Source organism: Salvelinus sp. IW2-2015, linkage group LG17, assembly GCF_002910315.2.
Source record: "Salvelinus sp. IW2-2015 linkage group LG17, ASM291031v2, whole genome shotgun sequence".
In the NCBI taxonomy this organism is placed as follows: domain Eukaryota; kingdom Metazoa; phylum Chordata; class Actinopteri; order Salmoniformes; family Salmonidae; genus Salvelinus; species Salvelinus sp. IW2-2015.
Window position 1 is genome coordinate 3,130,093 of NC_036857.1, and position 16,776 is coordinate 3,146,868.

General features: G+C 40.4%; 1 protein-coding gene across 1 annotated transcript; it reads left to right on the top strand.

Moving 5' to 3' along the window:
- Positions 1 to 78: 78 nt before the first annotated feature.
- Positions 79 to 11,366, top strand: ptpn18 (protein tyrosine phosphatase non-receptor type 18). Its single transcript, XM_024006569.2, has 15 exons — positions 79 to 361; positions 4,972 to 5,080; positions 5,193 to 5,269; positions 5,366 to 5,461; positions 5,588 to 5,626; positions 5,775 to 5,843; positions 6,331 to 6,393; positions 6,611 to 6,753; positions 7,360 to 7,426; positions 7,600 to 7,677; positions 7,818 to 7,907; positions 8,500 to 8,585; positions 10,072 to 10,400; positions 10,755 to 10,844; positions 11,053 to 11,366. Exons 1-15 carry the CDS (start codon positions 278 to 280, stop codon positions 11,124 to 11,126), a joined length of 1,494 nt encoding a protein of 497 aa, XP_023862337.1. The 5' UTR covers positions 79 to 277; the 3' UTR covers positions 11,127 to 11,366.
- Positions 11,367 to 16,776: the final 5,410 nt, after the last annotated feature.

Sequence of the window (16,776 nt, forward strand, 5' to 3'; positions counted from 1 at the left end):
TAGTAGTGTATGGGAGTTTATGTGAAAGTTCCTCCCCTGTTTTGACGCCAATAAATAAGCCAGTAGCTTTCAATGCGGAAATGTACATGACTTGCCTCACAGTGACAATGACATAAGGAACGTTCCAAGAGGTACACGCGGAACCTAGGCTAATCATCGCACTAGAGATTGGTGCGSCAAGGCGCTCTGCGTTTGTTTAGAATTGTTGTATTGATATAGTGGCCGCCCACTGCCTGCCATTTAAAAAGTTAAATTGACATCCCTAGCCGCCGCACRGATGGAGCACCTATCGAGGTTCCTAGGTCAGATGTCCTTGATAGATGACAGCAGAGCAGAGGGCATCATCTCATCGGAGTATAGTGTAAGTGAAAATCACCATACCTGTATATCAAATCAAATCAACTGTTATTGGTCACATACACATGGTATATTCTCAGGTTATAATTAATTCCCATAGAAAGACAATAAGACCAGGTAATATTTTCAGATGAAAAAAAAAAGTATGATTTAAGGCACAGCACTTCATGGGACTTTGACATTGCAATTGTATTCATCTATTGATTGCACATAACTGGTTGAAGAATGGCTAAAGATTGTGTGTACGCTGTGCATGATGTACAACATCACAGGCTGCACATCATACACTGGTCCAGTTGTAGATAAGGGTAGTAAAACTGAGAGGTATGATGATTAAACAAAGGAAAAGTAGGCTACTGAATTGTTTGTTTGAATGTTAAATCTGCAAATCATGTTGGCTACTTGTTTTCTGTATAGTATAATACAATGCATGTTGTAACTTGTTTTCTGTATAGTATAATACAATGCATGTTGTAACTTGTTTTCTGTATAGTATAATACAATGCATGTTGTAACTTGAATGCAGTTAACAAAAACCTTCTTTCAAATCAGTGGCATCTCTCTTTAAAGCACATACAGAAGTGAACCTTGGTTATTTAGTTTTGTTTTGACATTACACTGAACTGAATAGCAAAATTTGCAGAAGTATATTTTGTTAAACTACTGTAGGCTATTGCTCTTCCTACATGTGAACCTCTGTAAGTGTTAAGATACAGTAAGTAGGCTAGTCCTTTTTTTCCTAATTTAGCTTCCAAAGTTCAAAAGTAAGTTATTTATTAACACTGAGGCCACTATGGGAAACATTTCCTTGTTGCAGCTAGTAGACCGTTGCGTAAGATTCTTTATTGACAATGTTCCATTGTGAGGGGTGTCAGTGCTTTTACATGCCAGCGTCAGATTGTTTTCAATAAACATGATTCTGTTGACTGTTTGTATGTTGAATTAATGACAGTAATGATCGAAATAGTAATACATGTGAACTATTTTCTAACCAGCCTCATTCAAATCAAATTGTATTTGTCACATGCGCCGAATACAACAGGTGTAGACCTTACAGTGAAATGCTGAATACAACAGGTGTAGACCTTACAGTGAAATGCTGAATACAACAGGTGTAGACCTTACAGTGAAATGCTTACTTACAAGCCCTTAACCAACAATGCAGTTTTAAGTAGAAAAATAAATAAATAAAAGTAACTAATAATTATAATTCAAGAGCAGCAGTAAAATAACAATAGCAAGGCTATGTACAGGGGGTACCGGTACAGAGTCAATGTGCGGGGAACCGGTTAGTTGAGGTAATTGAGGTAATATGTACATGTAGGTAGAGTTGTTAAAGTGACTTGGCATAGACAATAACAGAGAGTAGCAGTAGYGTAAAAGAGGGGGGCAATGCAAATAGTCTGGGTGGCCATTTGATTAGATGTTCAGGAGTCTTATGGCTTGGGGGTAGAAGCTGTTTAGAAGCCTCTTGGACCTAGACTTGGCGCTTCAGTACAGCTTGCCGTGCTGTAGCGGAGAGAACAGTTTATGACTAGGGTGGCCGGACTCTTTGACAATTTTTAGGGCCTTCCTCTGACACCGCCTGGTGTAGATGTCCTGGATGGCAGGAAGCTTGGCCCCAGTGATGTACTGGGCCGTATGCACTACCCTCTGTAGTGCCWTGGGGTCGGAGGCCGAGCAGTTGCCATACCAGGCAGTGATGCAACTCGTCAGGATGCTCTCGATTGTGCAGCTGTAGAACCTTTTGAGATCTGAGGACCCATGCCAAATCTTTTCAGTCTCCTGAGGGGGAAAATATTTTTGTTGTGCCCTCTTCATGACTGTCTTGGTGTGCTTGGACCATGTTAGTTTGTTGGAGACTAAGAGACTAAGAATGTGCAAAGTGAGAAATGGTGGTAATGTAATAATGTAATTATGTCTATATTATGGCATGAAGAAAGCTGTGATATTGTATCAGTATTACTTCTGTCCCTATCTTCACCTCAATCTGGTCTTGAACTAGGGACCCTATGAACACAGCTACTGCCTCCCAYGGAGCATCGTTACCTGTCGCTCGACAAAAGCCGCAGTGCAAGGGAATCAACTAGTTCAAGGTCTCAGCGCTAGTGACGTCAGCGATTGAACTGCCACTAGCGCACACAGCTAACTAGCTAGCCATTTCACACCGGTTACATTATCACATGCAGTGCCTTCAGAAAGTATTCACACTCCTTGATTTTTTACACATTTTGTTGTGTTAAAGCCTGAATTTAAAATGGATTACATTTCTAAATGTTTACAAATTAATTGAAACTGAAAAGCTGAAATCTCGTGAGTCAATAAGTATTGAACCCCTTTGTTATGGCAAGCCTAAATAAGTTCAGGAGTAAAAATGTGCTTAACAAGTCACATAATAAGTTGCATGGACTCACTCTGTGTGCAATAATAGTGTTTATGTCACGTTCCTGACCTGTTTTCCTTGTTTTTGTATGTGTTTAGTTGGTCAGGGCGTGAGTTGGGGTGGGCATTCTATGTTATGTGTTTCTATGTTGGGTTAAATGTGTTGCCTGATATGGTTCTCAATTAGAGGCAGGTGTTTGACGTTTCCTCTGATTGAGAACCATATTAAGGTAGGCTGTTCTCACTGTTTGTTTGTGGGTGATTGTCGCTGTGTCTGTGTTTGTTACACCACACGGTACTGTCTCGTTCGTTCCTGTTCGTGCGTTCATTGTTTTTTATGTTCACAAGTTCAGATCTGTTTAACGTCGTTTGTTGTTTTGTAGTTTATTCAAGTGTTCTTCGTGTTTCGTCTTCATTTAATAAATCATTATGTCTACATACCTCGCTGCGTGTTGGTCCGATCCATGCTCCTCCTCGTCTGAGGAGGAGAACGAATATGACAGCCGTTACAGTTTAACATGATTTTTGAATTACTACCTCATCTCTGTATGCCACGCATACAATTATCTGTATTCTGTAAGGTCCATCAGTCAAGCTGTCACGTTCTGACCTTAGTTCCTTTTTTATGTCTTTATTTTAGTGTGGTCAGAGCGTGAGTTGGGGTGGGCATTCTATGTTGTTTTTCTATGTTTTGTTCTGTTGTTCTATTTCTATGTGTTTGGCCTAGTATGGTTCTCAATCAGAGGCAGGTGTCAGTCGTTGTCTCTGATTGGGAGCCATATTTAGGTAGCCTGTTTTCCTTTGTGTTTTGTGGGTGGTTGTTTCCTGTGTCTGTGTTTGCACCATACGGGACTGTTTCGATTTTCGTTTGTTCATTCACTTTGTTATGTTGTATTTTTGTAGTGTTCAGTTTTATATATTAAAATGGACACTTACCACGCTGCACATTGGTCCGATATCTCTTACTCCTCGTCAGAAGAAGAGGAGAGTYGTTACACAAGCAGTGAATTTCAAACACAGATTCAACCACAAAGACCAGCGAGGTTTTCCAATGCCTTGCAAAGGGCACCTATTGGTAATAATAAWWWAAAAWWATAATAATATCCCTTTGAGCATGGTGAAGTTATGAATTACACTTTGGATGGTATATCAATACACCCAGTCACTACAAAGATACAGGTGTCCTTCCTATCTCAGTTGCCRGAGAGGAAGGAAACCACTCAGGGATTTCACCCCAATGGTGACTTTAAAACAGTCACAGAGTTTAATGACTGTGATAGGAGAAAACTAAGGATGGATCAACAACATTGTAGTTACTCCACAGTACTAACCTAATTTACAGAGTGAAAATAAGGAAGCTTGTACAGAATAAAAATATTCCAAAACGTKYATCCTGTTTGCAACAAGGCACTAAAGCACGGCTCTTCAACCGTGTTCCTGGAGAGCTACTGTCCTGTAGGTTTKAACTTTAACCCTAATTTAGCCCACCTGATTATGATATTTATCTTCAACTGGGGTTGGAGTGAAAACCTACGGGAGGGTAGATCTCCAGGAACAGGGTTGTAAAACACTAAAGTATTACACAGGGTTGCAAAACACTAAAACACTAAAGTAATATTGCAAAACATTTGGCAAAACAATTAAKTTTTTTTCCTGAATACAAAGTGTTATGTTTTGGGCAAATCAAATACAACACATTACTGAGTACCACTTTTCATATTTTCAAGCATCATGTTATGGGTATGCTTGTAATCGTTAAGGACTGGGAAGTTTTTCAGGATTTAAAAAAAAACGTATTGGAGCTAAACACGGGCAAAATTCTAGAGGAAAACGTGATTCAGTCTGCTTTCCACCAGACACTGGGAGATGAATTCACCCTTCAACAGGACAATAACCTAAAGGACAAGTCCAAATATTCACTGGATTTGCTTACCAAGAGGATATTGAATGTTCCTGAGTGGCCTAGTTCCAGTTTTAACAAAAATCGTCTTGAAAATCTATGGCAAGACTTGAAAATGGCTGTCTAGCAGTGATCAACAACCAACTTGACAGAGCTTGAAAAAAATGTACAAGAATAATGTGCAAATATTGTAAGATCCTGGTGTAYAAAGCTCTTAGAGGCTTACCCAGAAAGACTCACAGCTGGAATCGCTGTCTACATAATTACAGTTTCACATTCATGAAAGTTGCCCCCAACCTCATCTCAGCTTCGATGTTTCTTTGTGTTTGTAGAATATCCGTGATCGGACTTCCATCATCAAGAAAGATCTTGGCCTTACGACGAAAGCCGGGGCACTGAAGGACAATGTAAAGAAGAATCGTTACAAAGACATTTTACCATGTAAGCACAATGATGGAGACATAAAAAATGTTAGTGGTTTTTACTCTAATTGAAAATTAGATTATTGCTTAATATTAAACTTATCTGAACAAAAACTCATATTTTTATATAGATGACCAGACCCGTGTTCCCCTAACTCTACTGACGAATGACAATGATTCTGACTATATCAACGCCAGCTTCATTAAAGTACAGTATTGCCTTCTCTCATTCAGTAAGTCCTATTGCATTTCATTCTGCTCTGTCTGAAGCTGATTATTCTGCTATATCTCATCTGTCCTCTAGGGTGCAACAGAGACCAGAGAATACATAGCGACCCAAGGACCTCTGAGGCACACTTTGGTTGACTTCTGGCAAATGATTTGGCAGTATGATGTAAAGGTAAGGAAGATTGTATTCAGCTTTCCTATACATGTAGTACAGCTTGTACAGTAGCTCTGTTACACAGATGAAGAATGGGAAAATTGTCTCCAAATCTAATGTTGCCTCTTCCTATCCCTGTTTTAGGTTATAATCATGGCTTGCAGAGAAATTGAAATGGGAAAGGTAAATGCCCTTTTAGTCACATTTTAATAAAAAAAGGTACAGTGGAAGTGTGAACATATTATTGTACTGTATAATTTATCAACTTTGTTTGCTTGTGTCCTCTTGACTCATAATGTTGTTGTTTCTTTCACTGTCTTTTCTTTTTTAGAAAAAGTGTGAGCGCTATTGGACAACTGTCAAGGAAACAACCYCCTTTGGTCCCTTTATTGTCTCAAATGTAAGTTTTTGTCGATATATCWTCATTATATTGTATACTGTGAAGATACACAGACCACACAACTTTCAGTTGATCCAGATGTATCTTCTTAGTTGTATTACTATTCAGGAGTAGTCCCAGACAGACGGGTTGCCTCCCACAATGTTACCAATATTCCAGCATGCATAGAGTGCTGTCCCACTAGGCACAGATGTCAATTTAACGTATATTTCACATTGGTTAAGTGACATATCATTGAAATCATTCAACCAGTGTTTGCCCAGTGGGGTTGTTTTATAGTCTGGGTTTTCCGAGAATATTCATGAAGACTTCCCTTTTTACCCAACATCCTCCACAGATGATGTGTCAGTTCCTGTGCACTATGTTTACTCAGTTTGGTTATTTCATGGCATATTGACCCACATGTTGTTGTCTGCATGAAATCACAGGCACCTGTTTYAGGAAACACTAGAAMATKTTTAATTGAAATGTTATCATGTTTTTTCAGCTTGAGGAATCCAACCCAAATGAAGAAGTAGTCTTAAGGACTCTGACTGTGAGATATCATAATGTAAGTGTCCAACTGTGAAAAGGGTATAATTTTGTGTTGTTTTCCATCAGCAGCACTAGTCAAAGAATTATTCAATATCGTAGAAAAATTAATCAGTGTTATTTTCCAACAACCATTATCCACATTGGATAATCTCACATTATTTGTTGGTATCCAGGAAGTTGAATGAGCGGGAGCCAGTGAAGTCATATGCAAACCATGTTTTCTGTTTGTCTAGGAAACACGGACTATCTCTCAATTCCAATACACAGCTTGGCCTGATCATGACATTCCATACACAGCTGGTGGTATTTTAGAAATGATGGATATGGCTCGCAAAGCCCAGGGAAACAACACTAGCCCTGTTCTCATCCACTGCAGGTCTGTTTGTCCCCTATACATGACATACAGCACAGCCCCTATGATTACTGTCTGCACAGTGGACTTGTTGTGCTCCGAGAGGAAATTGTCGTGCTCAGAGACAGACTATGATCCATATGCCCATTAAAATTCCTCAATGCATATCATTCAATATTGTTTATCACAAGGCCACATGTACTCCTTGAGCTCCATGCGTTTTAATGATGCCATTTAGATGGGCTCCTGAGTGGCGCAGAGGTCTAAGGCACTGCATCTCAATGCCAGGGGCATCACTACATACCCTACATACCCATGGTTCAATCCCGGGGTGTATCACTACCGGACGTTATTGGGAGTCCCATGGGGCGGCGCACAATTGGCCCAGCATCGTCTYGGTTTGGCCTGGGTAGGCCGTCATTGTATTTAAGAATTTGTTCTGAACTGACTTGCCTAGTTAAATAAAGATAAATTGAGATATGTTAAAAATTCAGGACCTGATGGGGTCTACCGTGTCATATCCAGACTTGTGTTCATGTTGTGGACTTCTCTGGTAATGTTTGAGTACTACTATCAGAGACTGAATGGAGCAGACCATGTCATGTATTTGGTTGTGTTTTGTATTTTCAGTGCTGGTTGTGGAAGAACAGGGGTGATTTGTGCCCTGGATTATGTTCATGATCTTCTTGTGACAAAGGTATTACTTATGTTCACTGCATTACATTGATGGCATTATTTAGGGAATTGGTTTTACAATACCTTTGTAGACTGCAACTAAAAACAATAATACTTGTAAAAAAAAAAATACTTAAAAAGAATATTGGTGGGTRTGAGTGTTTTGACTAATGCATTCTCATATTTCTCCACCAGCAAATCAAAGGAGATTTCAATATCATGAAGATTGTAGTGGAACTAAGGAGACAGAGGCCATCAGCTGTTCAGACAAAGGTATTTTATTATCAGACAGAATTACATATGAGAAATTGTGTTTATTTTCTGCAGGGTATTATATATCATGCAATAAATACTGTAATTCTCTCCTGTGGAAATTATGTCTTCAATCATCTTTTTCCCATCCTTCCAACCAGGAGCAGTATCAGTTTGTGTTTTCTGCCGTGGCTTACATGTTTGAGAAGGCTTTACGGTCACCTGAGAACAACTACCAGAATCTCACCAAGGTAAGACAGAAACAGTTATCAGGTTTTTGTAATTGCTATCTCCAACCGACAGATGTCAGCCTTTTTCTAAAGACAAAATACAACACAGTATTCAACACATGCCGTACTAGCATTCATGTTCAAGCAAGCTTTACTAGAACAATAAGACATGAGAGGGCATGTAGTATTATGGGGATTATTGGCACGTCTGTGTTGCGGTCAGATGCTGCGTATACACAGGCAGCCCAATTCAGATCTTTTACCCGGTCAGATCAGATCTTTTGCCAGTAATTGGGCAGAGGTACAAGGCAAAGCTGACAGAATATGTCAGTTTGTCTGTTATTAAAAATAGAAACTAACAAAGGCCCTGTCTTTTCCTTGTGTCATCCATTTAATCTGATCATATTATACTTCCGTCTGATATTTCAATGTGATGAGTGGAGTAAAAATAACATAAAAAATGTTACGCAGGAAACCAGCCATCCCGCTTCCTCCCTATGCAAATATTGGCACATAGAAGATGATTGTTCACACATTTTCATACAGAGCCTGAACTTTAGAGACACAGTCCTATACCTCTCTGGTCCTAAACGGCTTTTTTTGTTGTTAATAGAGCAACCAACCTCTCTATGATGACGTTGAGTCTGTGAAGACCTCTCCACCGATAACATCAGCCATCGCTCAGCCACTTGAAAAAAGGTAGGAGCAAGTATTCTTTCTTTGTTCAGCCTGATGTGTGATGTGCATCGACATACACACATTAACAACAGCTTCTGACTTTAATAAGCAGCCTGAGATAATGGTATACCACAGTAAGGTGCTCCGCCGATACATTGTGGAGATGTTGACTTTCAGTTTGAGAGAGAGAGAGAGAGAGAGAGAGAGAGAGAGAGAGAGAGAGAGAGAGAGAGAGAGAGAGGAGAGAGAGAGAGAGAGAGAGAGAGAGAGAGAGAGAGAGAGAGAGAGAGAGAGAGAGAGAGAGAGAGAGAGAGAGAGAGAGAGAGAGAGAGAGAGAGAGAGAGAGAGAGAGAGAGAGAGAGAGAGAGAGAGAGAGAGAGAGAGAGAGAGAGAGAGAGAGAGAGAGAGAGAGAGAGAGAGAGAGAGAGAGAGAGAGAGAGAGAGAGAGGAGAAGAGGAGAGAGGTGGGAGCTTTTGTTTTGTACATCTATTTCAGTTGGCTGTACAACAGGGTCTTTTGGTTTGTTGGGTGTGTAGTTTTAGTGTACATAAGCTTATCAATACCAAGTCATTTATTAATATTTTGCACTATGTAACTGTTGTGGTCAAATATACACTACCGTTCCAAAGTTTGAGGTCACTTAGAAATGTCCTTGTTTTGAAAGAAAAACTCATTTTTTTATCCATTAAAATCACATCAAATTGATCAGAAATACAGTGTAGACATTGTTTATGTTGTAAATTACTATTGTAGCTGGAAACGGCAGATTTTTTATGGAATATCTTCATAGGCGTACAGAGGCCCATTATCAGTAACCATATATTTCAAGTGGTTTAGTACAATGATTCAATGACACTATACTTGCTTGTTTTGTCACAGAAACTGAAATTATGCTAGTTTTAGCAACCAGGAAATGGCTGATCAATTTCTGCATAGTGCACCTTTAGTATTGCTAAATGTACTGTCTATTCAAATACAGTGTTGTCGTACACGTTGAAGATCTTGAAGTGAAAGGGACTTTAAGCCAGTTATTGTTAGTTACATTTGACAGAACTTTATGGAAACATGATGCGTCAATCAGAAGGATTTAACCATTTCTGTACAACATTCATCATGCTGCAGAGGAAGTGACACACTGGGCTGTTAACCATCACTTTCACATCCTCTTTCCTCCCTCCCATATGTTCAACTGTTACCAAGAACCCATCAGCTCGTATCACAGGCTTAAACACAAATGATCTATATCTCTGTAAACATGGTCAAAGAGTCAGTAGGAAATCACTATTGTAACATTGACATTTTTAATCAATCTTAGTTTCTATACCGATATACTAATGGTAAAAATCCACTGTGGAAGCCCCAGAAAGAAAACAGACTAGATAATGAAAATTCAGTCATATGTATAATAGTTATGGCCATCTAGTGTGTAGAGCAGAAACAATAAGGCCACATTTGTACTTTTTGCTTCTCACTGTTGATGGAATTGTGGATGTCTACTCCTCTTTAGAAATTCTAGTGTGCAGCCCAGAGCGCCTCAACTGTACCAGCAGAATATGGATGACACCTATGCTGTGGTCAACAAGTCCAAACAGCTTCCGTCACCAGCCTCTTCCTCAGCTCCTCCGGCCGCTCTCCATCACTATGACAACGCAGAGCTCGGCACCCTGAAATGCCCCGCCACTGCTCTCTACAGCACGGTCAAGCCCAAGAGCAGGTGTCCTCCAGCCAATCCACCTCCAGCGGCATCACCCATATATGACACAGCTAGACCAGCCAATCACAGGCTAGCTGAGGACGCTTTAGGGAAGGAACAGAGTGGCGGTGAACAGGTCACAGGTGAGAGCATTTTAGGGAGACCAATGTGAGGCCAGCTCTGATTTTGTTTTAGTCATTATGCCCTGCAAAAAAGATCCAGTCTTTTAGAAGAGCATTGTAATSTAGATCTAGTAACATCCGTCCAATACTGTGAAACTGGGGAAATTGTGTCATGGTTATTTACGAGGGCGTACACTGTCATTTTARGTAATAAATCAATGCGAAAAGTAATTTGAGTTCTACATTGACCACAAAGGAGCAATATTMGTTTTCCATCTTCATTTAGTTTCTTGCCAGTAACAATTCMTTGACAGCCATATTGAGCTGTTTATGTGGAAAATGTTTTACTGATTCTTACTGTTTGCTTTTCTCTAGCTGAGCGTCATTCCTCGATGGACGATGACTATGAATATGTCTCAAATCCCATCAAAGACCTGACCAACAGCTGTACTCCTGGTAGCATGGGTGAATATCTGCTTGTGTTTGTGATACTGTTATCCAATGCCATTTACTGTTACTATCCCATGCCATTATAGCTACCCAATGTAATATCAATTTCCTCAGAATCTCATGATAATTGTGACTGGATGCCAAAACAAGGCTATGTAAACTGTTAGATGTACTTGCAGGTGCCTTCAACTAATCCCAAACACATTTCTCAACTGTCCCTCAGGGTTCAACTGTCGTATTAAGAAACCCAAAGGGCCCCGGGATACCCCGGCAGAGTGGAGTCATGTGGAGAGATGATACAGCAGCCATATACCAGGCCTGGAAAACAGTCTATTCAACGTTTTACATGTTTTAGAAGCAGTGGGAATGGGCTCTTTCATAGAGGTTTTTAACTTGCTGTGAACACCTCTATGTGATCAGAAAAATCTTTATTTTGTAACCCGTTTGAGTTGGTATATTTTTCAGATCTTTTGTACCACTTCTTTATTTATTGTGATTGATATTACTGATGAAAATAAATACATTTTATGAAACATCTTTCCATTCTGAGACAGGTATTGTTTTTGGATACTACACAGGTTTTGGATCCTAACCTAAGGTTCTTCAGCTGTCCCCATAGGAGAAGCCTTTAAAGAACCATTTTTGGTTCCAGKTAGAACCCTTTCCACAGAGGAACCCTGAAGGATTCCACCTGTAACCAGAAATGATTATTCAAAGGGTTATCCTATGTGGACAGTCGAAGAACCCTTTTGGAACTCTTTTTTCTAAGAGTGTATTTACCAAATTCAAGTTCAAAGTGKTGCTATGGTGTGACGGCACTAACCAACAGGGGGCACTATAGTAACATGGGATAATGAGCTTTTCAATATTAACGAAACAGGTATTGTAAAATGTTTTTTTCACAGGTATTTATTTGATGTCTACTCATTTCTGGTGACAAGGACTTACAATAAAGACAACAATTTCTTCAAGGTTCTTTGAAATACATCTTTGTATTAGGCCTGCTTACTTACCACAGTCAATGCAGCATACATGTAGATACAACAAATGTTCTGGTTAAAAACAATGTGCTTTACTTGAAAGCACTTTGCTGAACATTCTGTGCTGGAAATACCAGCTTTGAAGATTGACCTCTGACTTCTGTGGCTATGCTGATATTGTGTTTCAGTCACGGAAATCAATCGAAACACAACTTCTTACACTCTGAAATGAACAWCTGTGTATCTGCCAGATACCAAGCTGATACTCTGTCTGTCAAAAGCAACAAAAAAAACAGAGAGAAGTCTCTATGGAGATTAAGTCAGCAATGCACTTAAATATCTAACATTATAGCTATGTTTTTGTTTACCTTTATTTAACTAGGCAAGTCAGTTAAAGAACAAATTCTTATTTACAACGACGGCCTACACCAGCCAAACCCGGACGATGCTGGACCAATTGTGCGCCGCCCTATGGGACTCACGGCCGGTTGTGATCCAATCAYGGCCGGTTGTGATACAGCCTGGATTCAAACCAGGGTGTCTGTAGTGACACCTCTAGCACTAAGATGCAGTRCCTTAGRCCGCTGCACCACTCAGGAGTTTAAATGTGTGGTCCTATGTCATGTTCCTATAGAAAGTTGCCCATAAGAACATTTTCTTTTACCCCAGCCGTGGAGACCCAACGCTGGGACGGGCGTGTGTGATAGACACTTGAGGGGGTGTTGCTAATGGCCACTCTGGTTTCTAGTTGGCAGTGCATGTGGGATGTCAAGGGTTTAAACTCGGCTGGATGGCTAATCCCATTCAACAGATGCTAATGTAAAAAGACAATCTAATGACCTGTACCATGGCTTCTCAACCCAAGCCTCCAGCTATCTCATAGCAACACTTCACCCAGATTTAGCCACCACAACACACACAAACACACACACACACACATGTTCACAAATGCATTTTCACACACACACACACACACACACACACACACACACACACACACGCACACGCACATTAAAATGCACTAAAGCAAATCAATATTTTGACCTTTTTTCATGATTATTTGCTGCTGTGTCTGATGTATTGACTGGTGATATTAAATCTCCCTTTAGGGGATCAATAGAAACCTTACCTTATCTTGAAATGAAAATGAATCAGAACAAAATGAGCCTCTACAAATTATAGTAACTGTCATACTGAGTGGGACGTATTTAATACATCAGACTAAGAAAAGTAGATACAGATGTAGGATCTTAATTTGATCCCTCTTTTGTTGCTGAGTATTTTCCTGCACCAAAATGCAGATGAGCTTTGTGATTTACATACATTCACTGAAAACCCACWYTAACACATGGTTGCATTAACAGTATTTAACTTTTTATGTAGCCTATACTTTTGTCCAGCTAATAGCCTTACCACCGATCAAGCAACATTATGGACTAAACGTTCAAGTCCATTTGCTACAAGATTGTTTTGCTGTGACGATATAGGTCATATTAAGATCCTACATATGTATCTGGATAGCATTACATTAAAATGTCACAAGTTTTTTTGTATTTTTTAACTATTTAGAATGGTTGTTTCAGACGTTTGTTAATGTTTCCGGAGTGTACAACATAGAGCAAGTGTAAATACCACCCTCTTAGGACACAATTGTTTCTCGTTATGACCAAGTTAACTAAAACTGTTAACAATAGTCTGTGGCCATTGTGTTAACTCCAGACATATTAGGATAGGCACTTGGAAATTGATCCTGATCTGTTTAGTCTTTTTACGAGCAAAAAAGTATTGATTAGTCGATACCTTGCATCTGATTTCATTTCCCATCTGTTTTCTTACTGAAATTACCATTCATTACATTCAGACAAATMCATTTTACAGTAGGACCTTTGCTATCTTTCAGATCAAATATCAAGGAAAGAAATCCATATATGAATAAAGAAAATAAACATTCTGTGTGAAATGAGTGTAAGGGAATTGGAGAGGGAGGGTTAAGATTCCAACATGAGCCCAGGCCTTAGTGACTAGGTGTGTTGGTATTGAGTGAATAGGGCAAGTTTTGGATGTATCTTGCTCTGAGCTGCAGAGGGTTAGAGCCAGAAGAAGTGAAGTAGGGGGATGCAGGGGTGAAAGGGAGTTAGTTTGGACCGGTGTCAAAAGGTCTGTAAGACAGGAGGGAGAGAGGGGAAGAGGCTGGTTTCAATTAAAGACCTGGCAGGACTGGACGCTCAGTGGTTTGACTCTGGTGAAAAGAGGCGAAAGTTCAATAGCTGTAATGTAATCCACATAATTACATGTATTATTTATTTTACATTATGACACTTCCAAACCAACAGAAAGTCCACTGGATTACGCCATAGCGATGGAATGTGCCGTGAGTGACAGTGCACCTTTAAGGATTGCCAGGATCTGGGCATTCTGTAGCTTTCTCAGAATAACTCTGAGATAAAACATTGTCCAAGGAATGAAACATGTTTATAAAGAGTAAACACAGAAGATAAATATTTGGTAATTGGCAACAGTATGCTTCTTTATTTTGTTCATCTAACATGTGCAGTGTAGCATCACTCAGCTCCACAGTATTTTCATTTGAAGACGACTAAACAAACACCTCTTTTTGAACAAATATGCTAGGACTCCCTTCCTGTTGTCTCCGTGTTCACTGACTCACTCCTCTCTGTCTCAATGGTTTCCTGTCTCAGGGCCTTTGTCAGTTCCCCCTCGCCTTCAACTGTAATCTGAAATCTGTCACCATCCCTGGATGTGTTTTTTCATTATTCAATTAATAAGGGATTAAGCAAAATGACAGTGTAGAGCCAAGGAGTAACTGACTTCTCTCCTCTTCAGTTTGAGAATGCCTGTGAGTTGGCCTCTCTGGGGCAAAGAGCTGGTGTGTAGGAGGTTTGGGAATGTACTTTGATTACAGCAAAGGATGCTGGTAGAGCAGGCAGGACCTGTGGTTACAGTGGATTATACTCTCGCTGAAATGTATACATACTGTGCTCTGCCCTGCCTCACTCCCCCATCTCTCTCTCTCTCTCTCTCTCTCTCTCTCTCTCTCTGATATCTTTCTCTCTCTGTCCATCATTCTCTCTCTTCAACCACAAAGTACAGCTCTTTCTGTAGCTGAAGCAGAGGGGTGGCACAGAGAGCTGGAACAGGGTGAGTGTGCTGCGTGGCAGTGGCTTTGTGGATGCAGCTCCAAGTCTTGGGCTGTTGGCTCAAAGAGTGGAAAGGAGACCACAGGCATGAATTGGATTTCAAGTGGAAAGGCCTGTGTATTAGTGAACGACAGATTGCCAAATTGCCACTCACTTAACCATCCCTGATACCAGCCATTRCCTACTGTCCAATACCTATGACATGACGCCCTGAGCATAGACAATCTTTATTGAACGATCACCATACATAGGTATGAATGGGTTGCAAAATTCCGGGAACTTTCAATAAATTCCCTGGTTTCCCAGTAATCCTGGTTGGAGATTTCTGGATTTCCTGCTTATTCCCTTCTTATTCTGGGGATCCTCTAACCGGGATTTCAGAAAAAAACTGGAATTTTGCAACCCTATGTATGACCATACATTTTATACCTCCATTATGATCTCTATAGCAACAATACATCTGTGTTTTCTGCATCAACAATACTCCATTTGTTGAGCCGTTGTTTATCGTTGGCTCTAGCCTATTAGCATTCCCAATATCACTGTATAAGATACTGCTGTATTTACTGTAGACCCCAGGTGATTGATGGCACCTTAACTGGGGAGGACGGCTCATAATAATGGCTGGAACAGAATAAATGGAAGGCTTTCGGAACACATCAAACACGTGGTTTCCATGTTTGATACCWTTCCATTCACACCATTCCAGCCATTATTATGAGCCGTCCTCCCCTCAGCARCCTCCTGTGCTGTAGATTMTTTTGGCATCTCGGGTTATGAGTTTGACTCAATATATTGCCACAAGAAATTTATTGTCAATCGAGTAGCAAAACGCATGGATAACTTAGAGTTTAGTGCGAACTGAAAAGTAATCCCCCCCCCGGAATATCCAACAAACTGGAATAGTGGGAATAGTGCTGTTGGGACACAGCTCAAATAATTGTTGCTTAGCAACTGTTTCAGCTCTACTTCAACGTTTTCTTGATTTTTTTTTTGCAATAAGATTTAAACTTTAGTGAACTGCAGTGATATGGTGAGTTATGACACAGTGCATTACGCTTGTATTTTTTTTTTTACTGTGCATCGTCACACTTGATAAGTGTTCTCTCGTGTTACATTTTAAGTTCGCGTTTGAGATCAGTTGTTTTCCATTACAAACTCAGGCAAACAAACACATTCGAAAAGAAAATGAGCACATAAACCACTGCAGGAAAGGCCCCAAAAATATGCCTGTACGATGATACAGGACTACTGGCTTGGTTTTAACGAGACCTTTCATGAGATACAGGCTCAACCAGTCAAATTGTTCCCTCTCCACCTCGCTGTGGTTTGGGGAGGAGGAGGGTGCTCTCTGTGGTCTGGACCCTCTAAACTACACACATGATTTCACTAACAGCTGTAGTGGCTTATTGAGGCCAGATGTGAGGCTCATGGGACTGAAGCTGCAGCGCTGGGGAAAGAGCAGCCTGGGGACAGGCCTAAGCACTCAGAAGTCAATAGAGAGGGGCATTGTCATGCATGCTGCAACCCTTTTTATGGTGACTTGAGCAAATTAACAGGGAGTAGGCATCAATTTACACGTAGATTCCTCCGTAATAGTAAAATGTTTTGTTTGCCAAGTCTCTCTCTCTTTCTCTCTCTCTCTCTCTCTCTCTCTTCTCTCTCTCTTCCTCTCTGTCTCTCTCTCTCCCCTCCCTCTCTCTCTCTGCTCGTCTCTCTCTCTGTCTCTCTCTCTCTCTCTGCTCTCTCTCTCTCTCTCCTCTCTCTCTCTCTCGATCTGTGTGTGTGTGTTGTGTGTGTGTGTGTGTG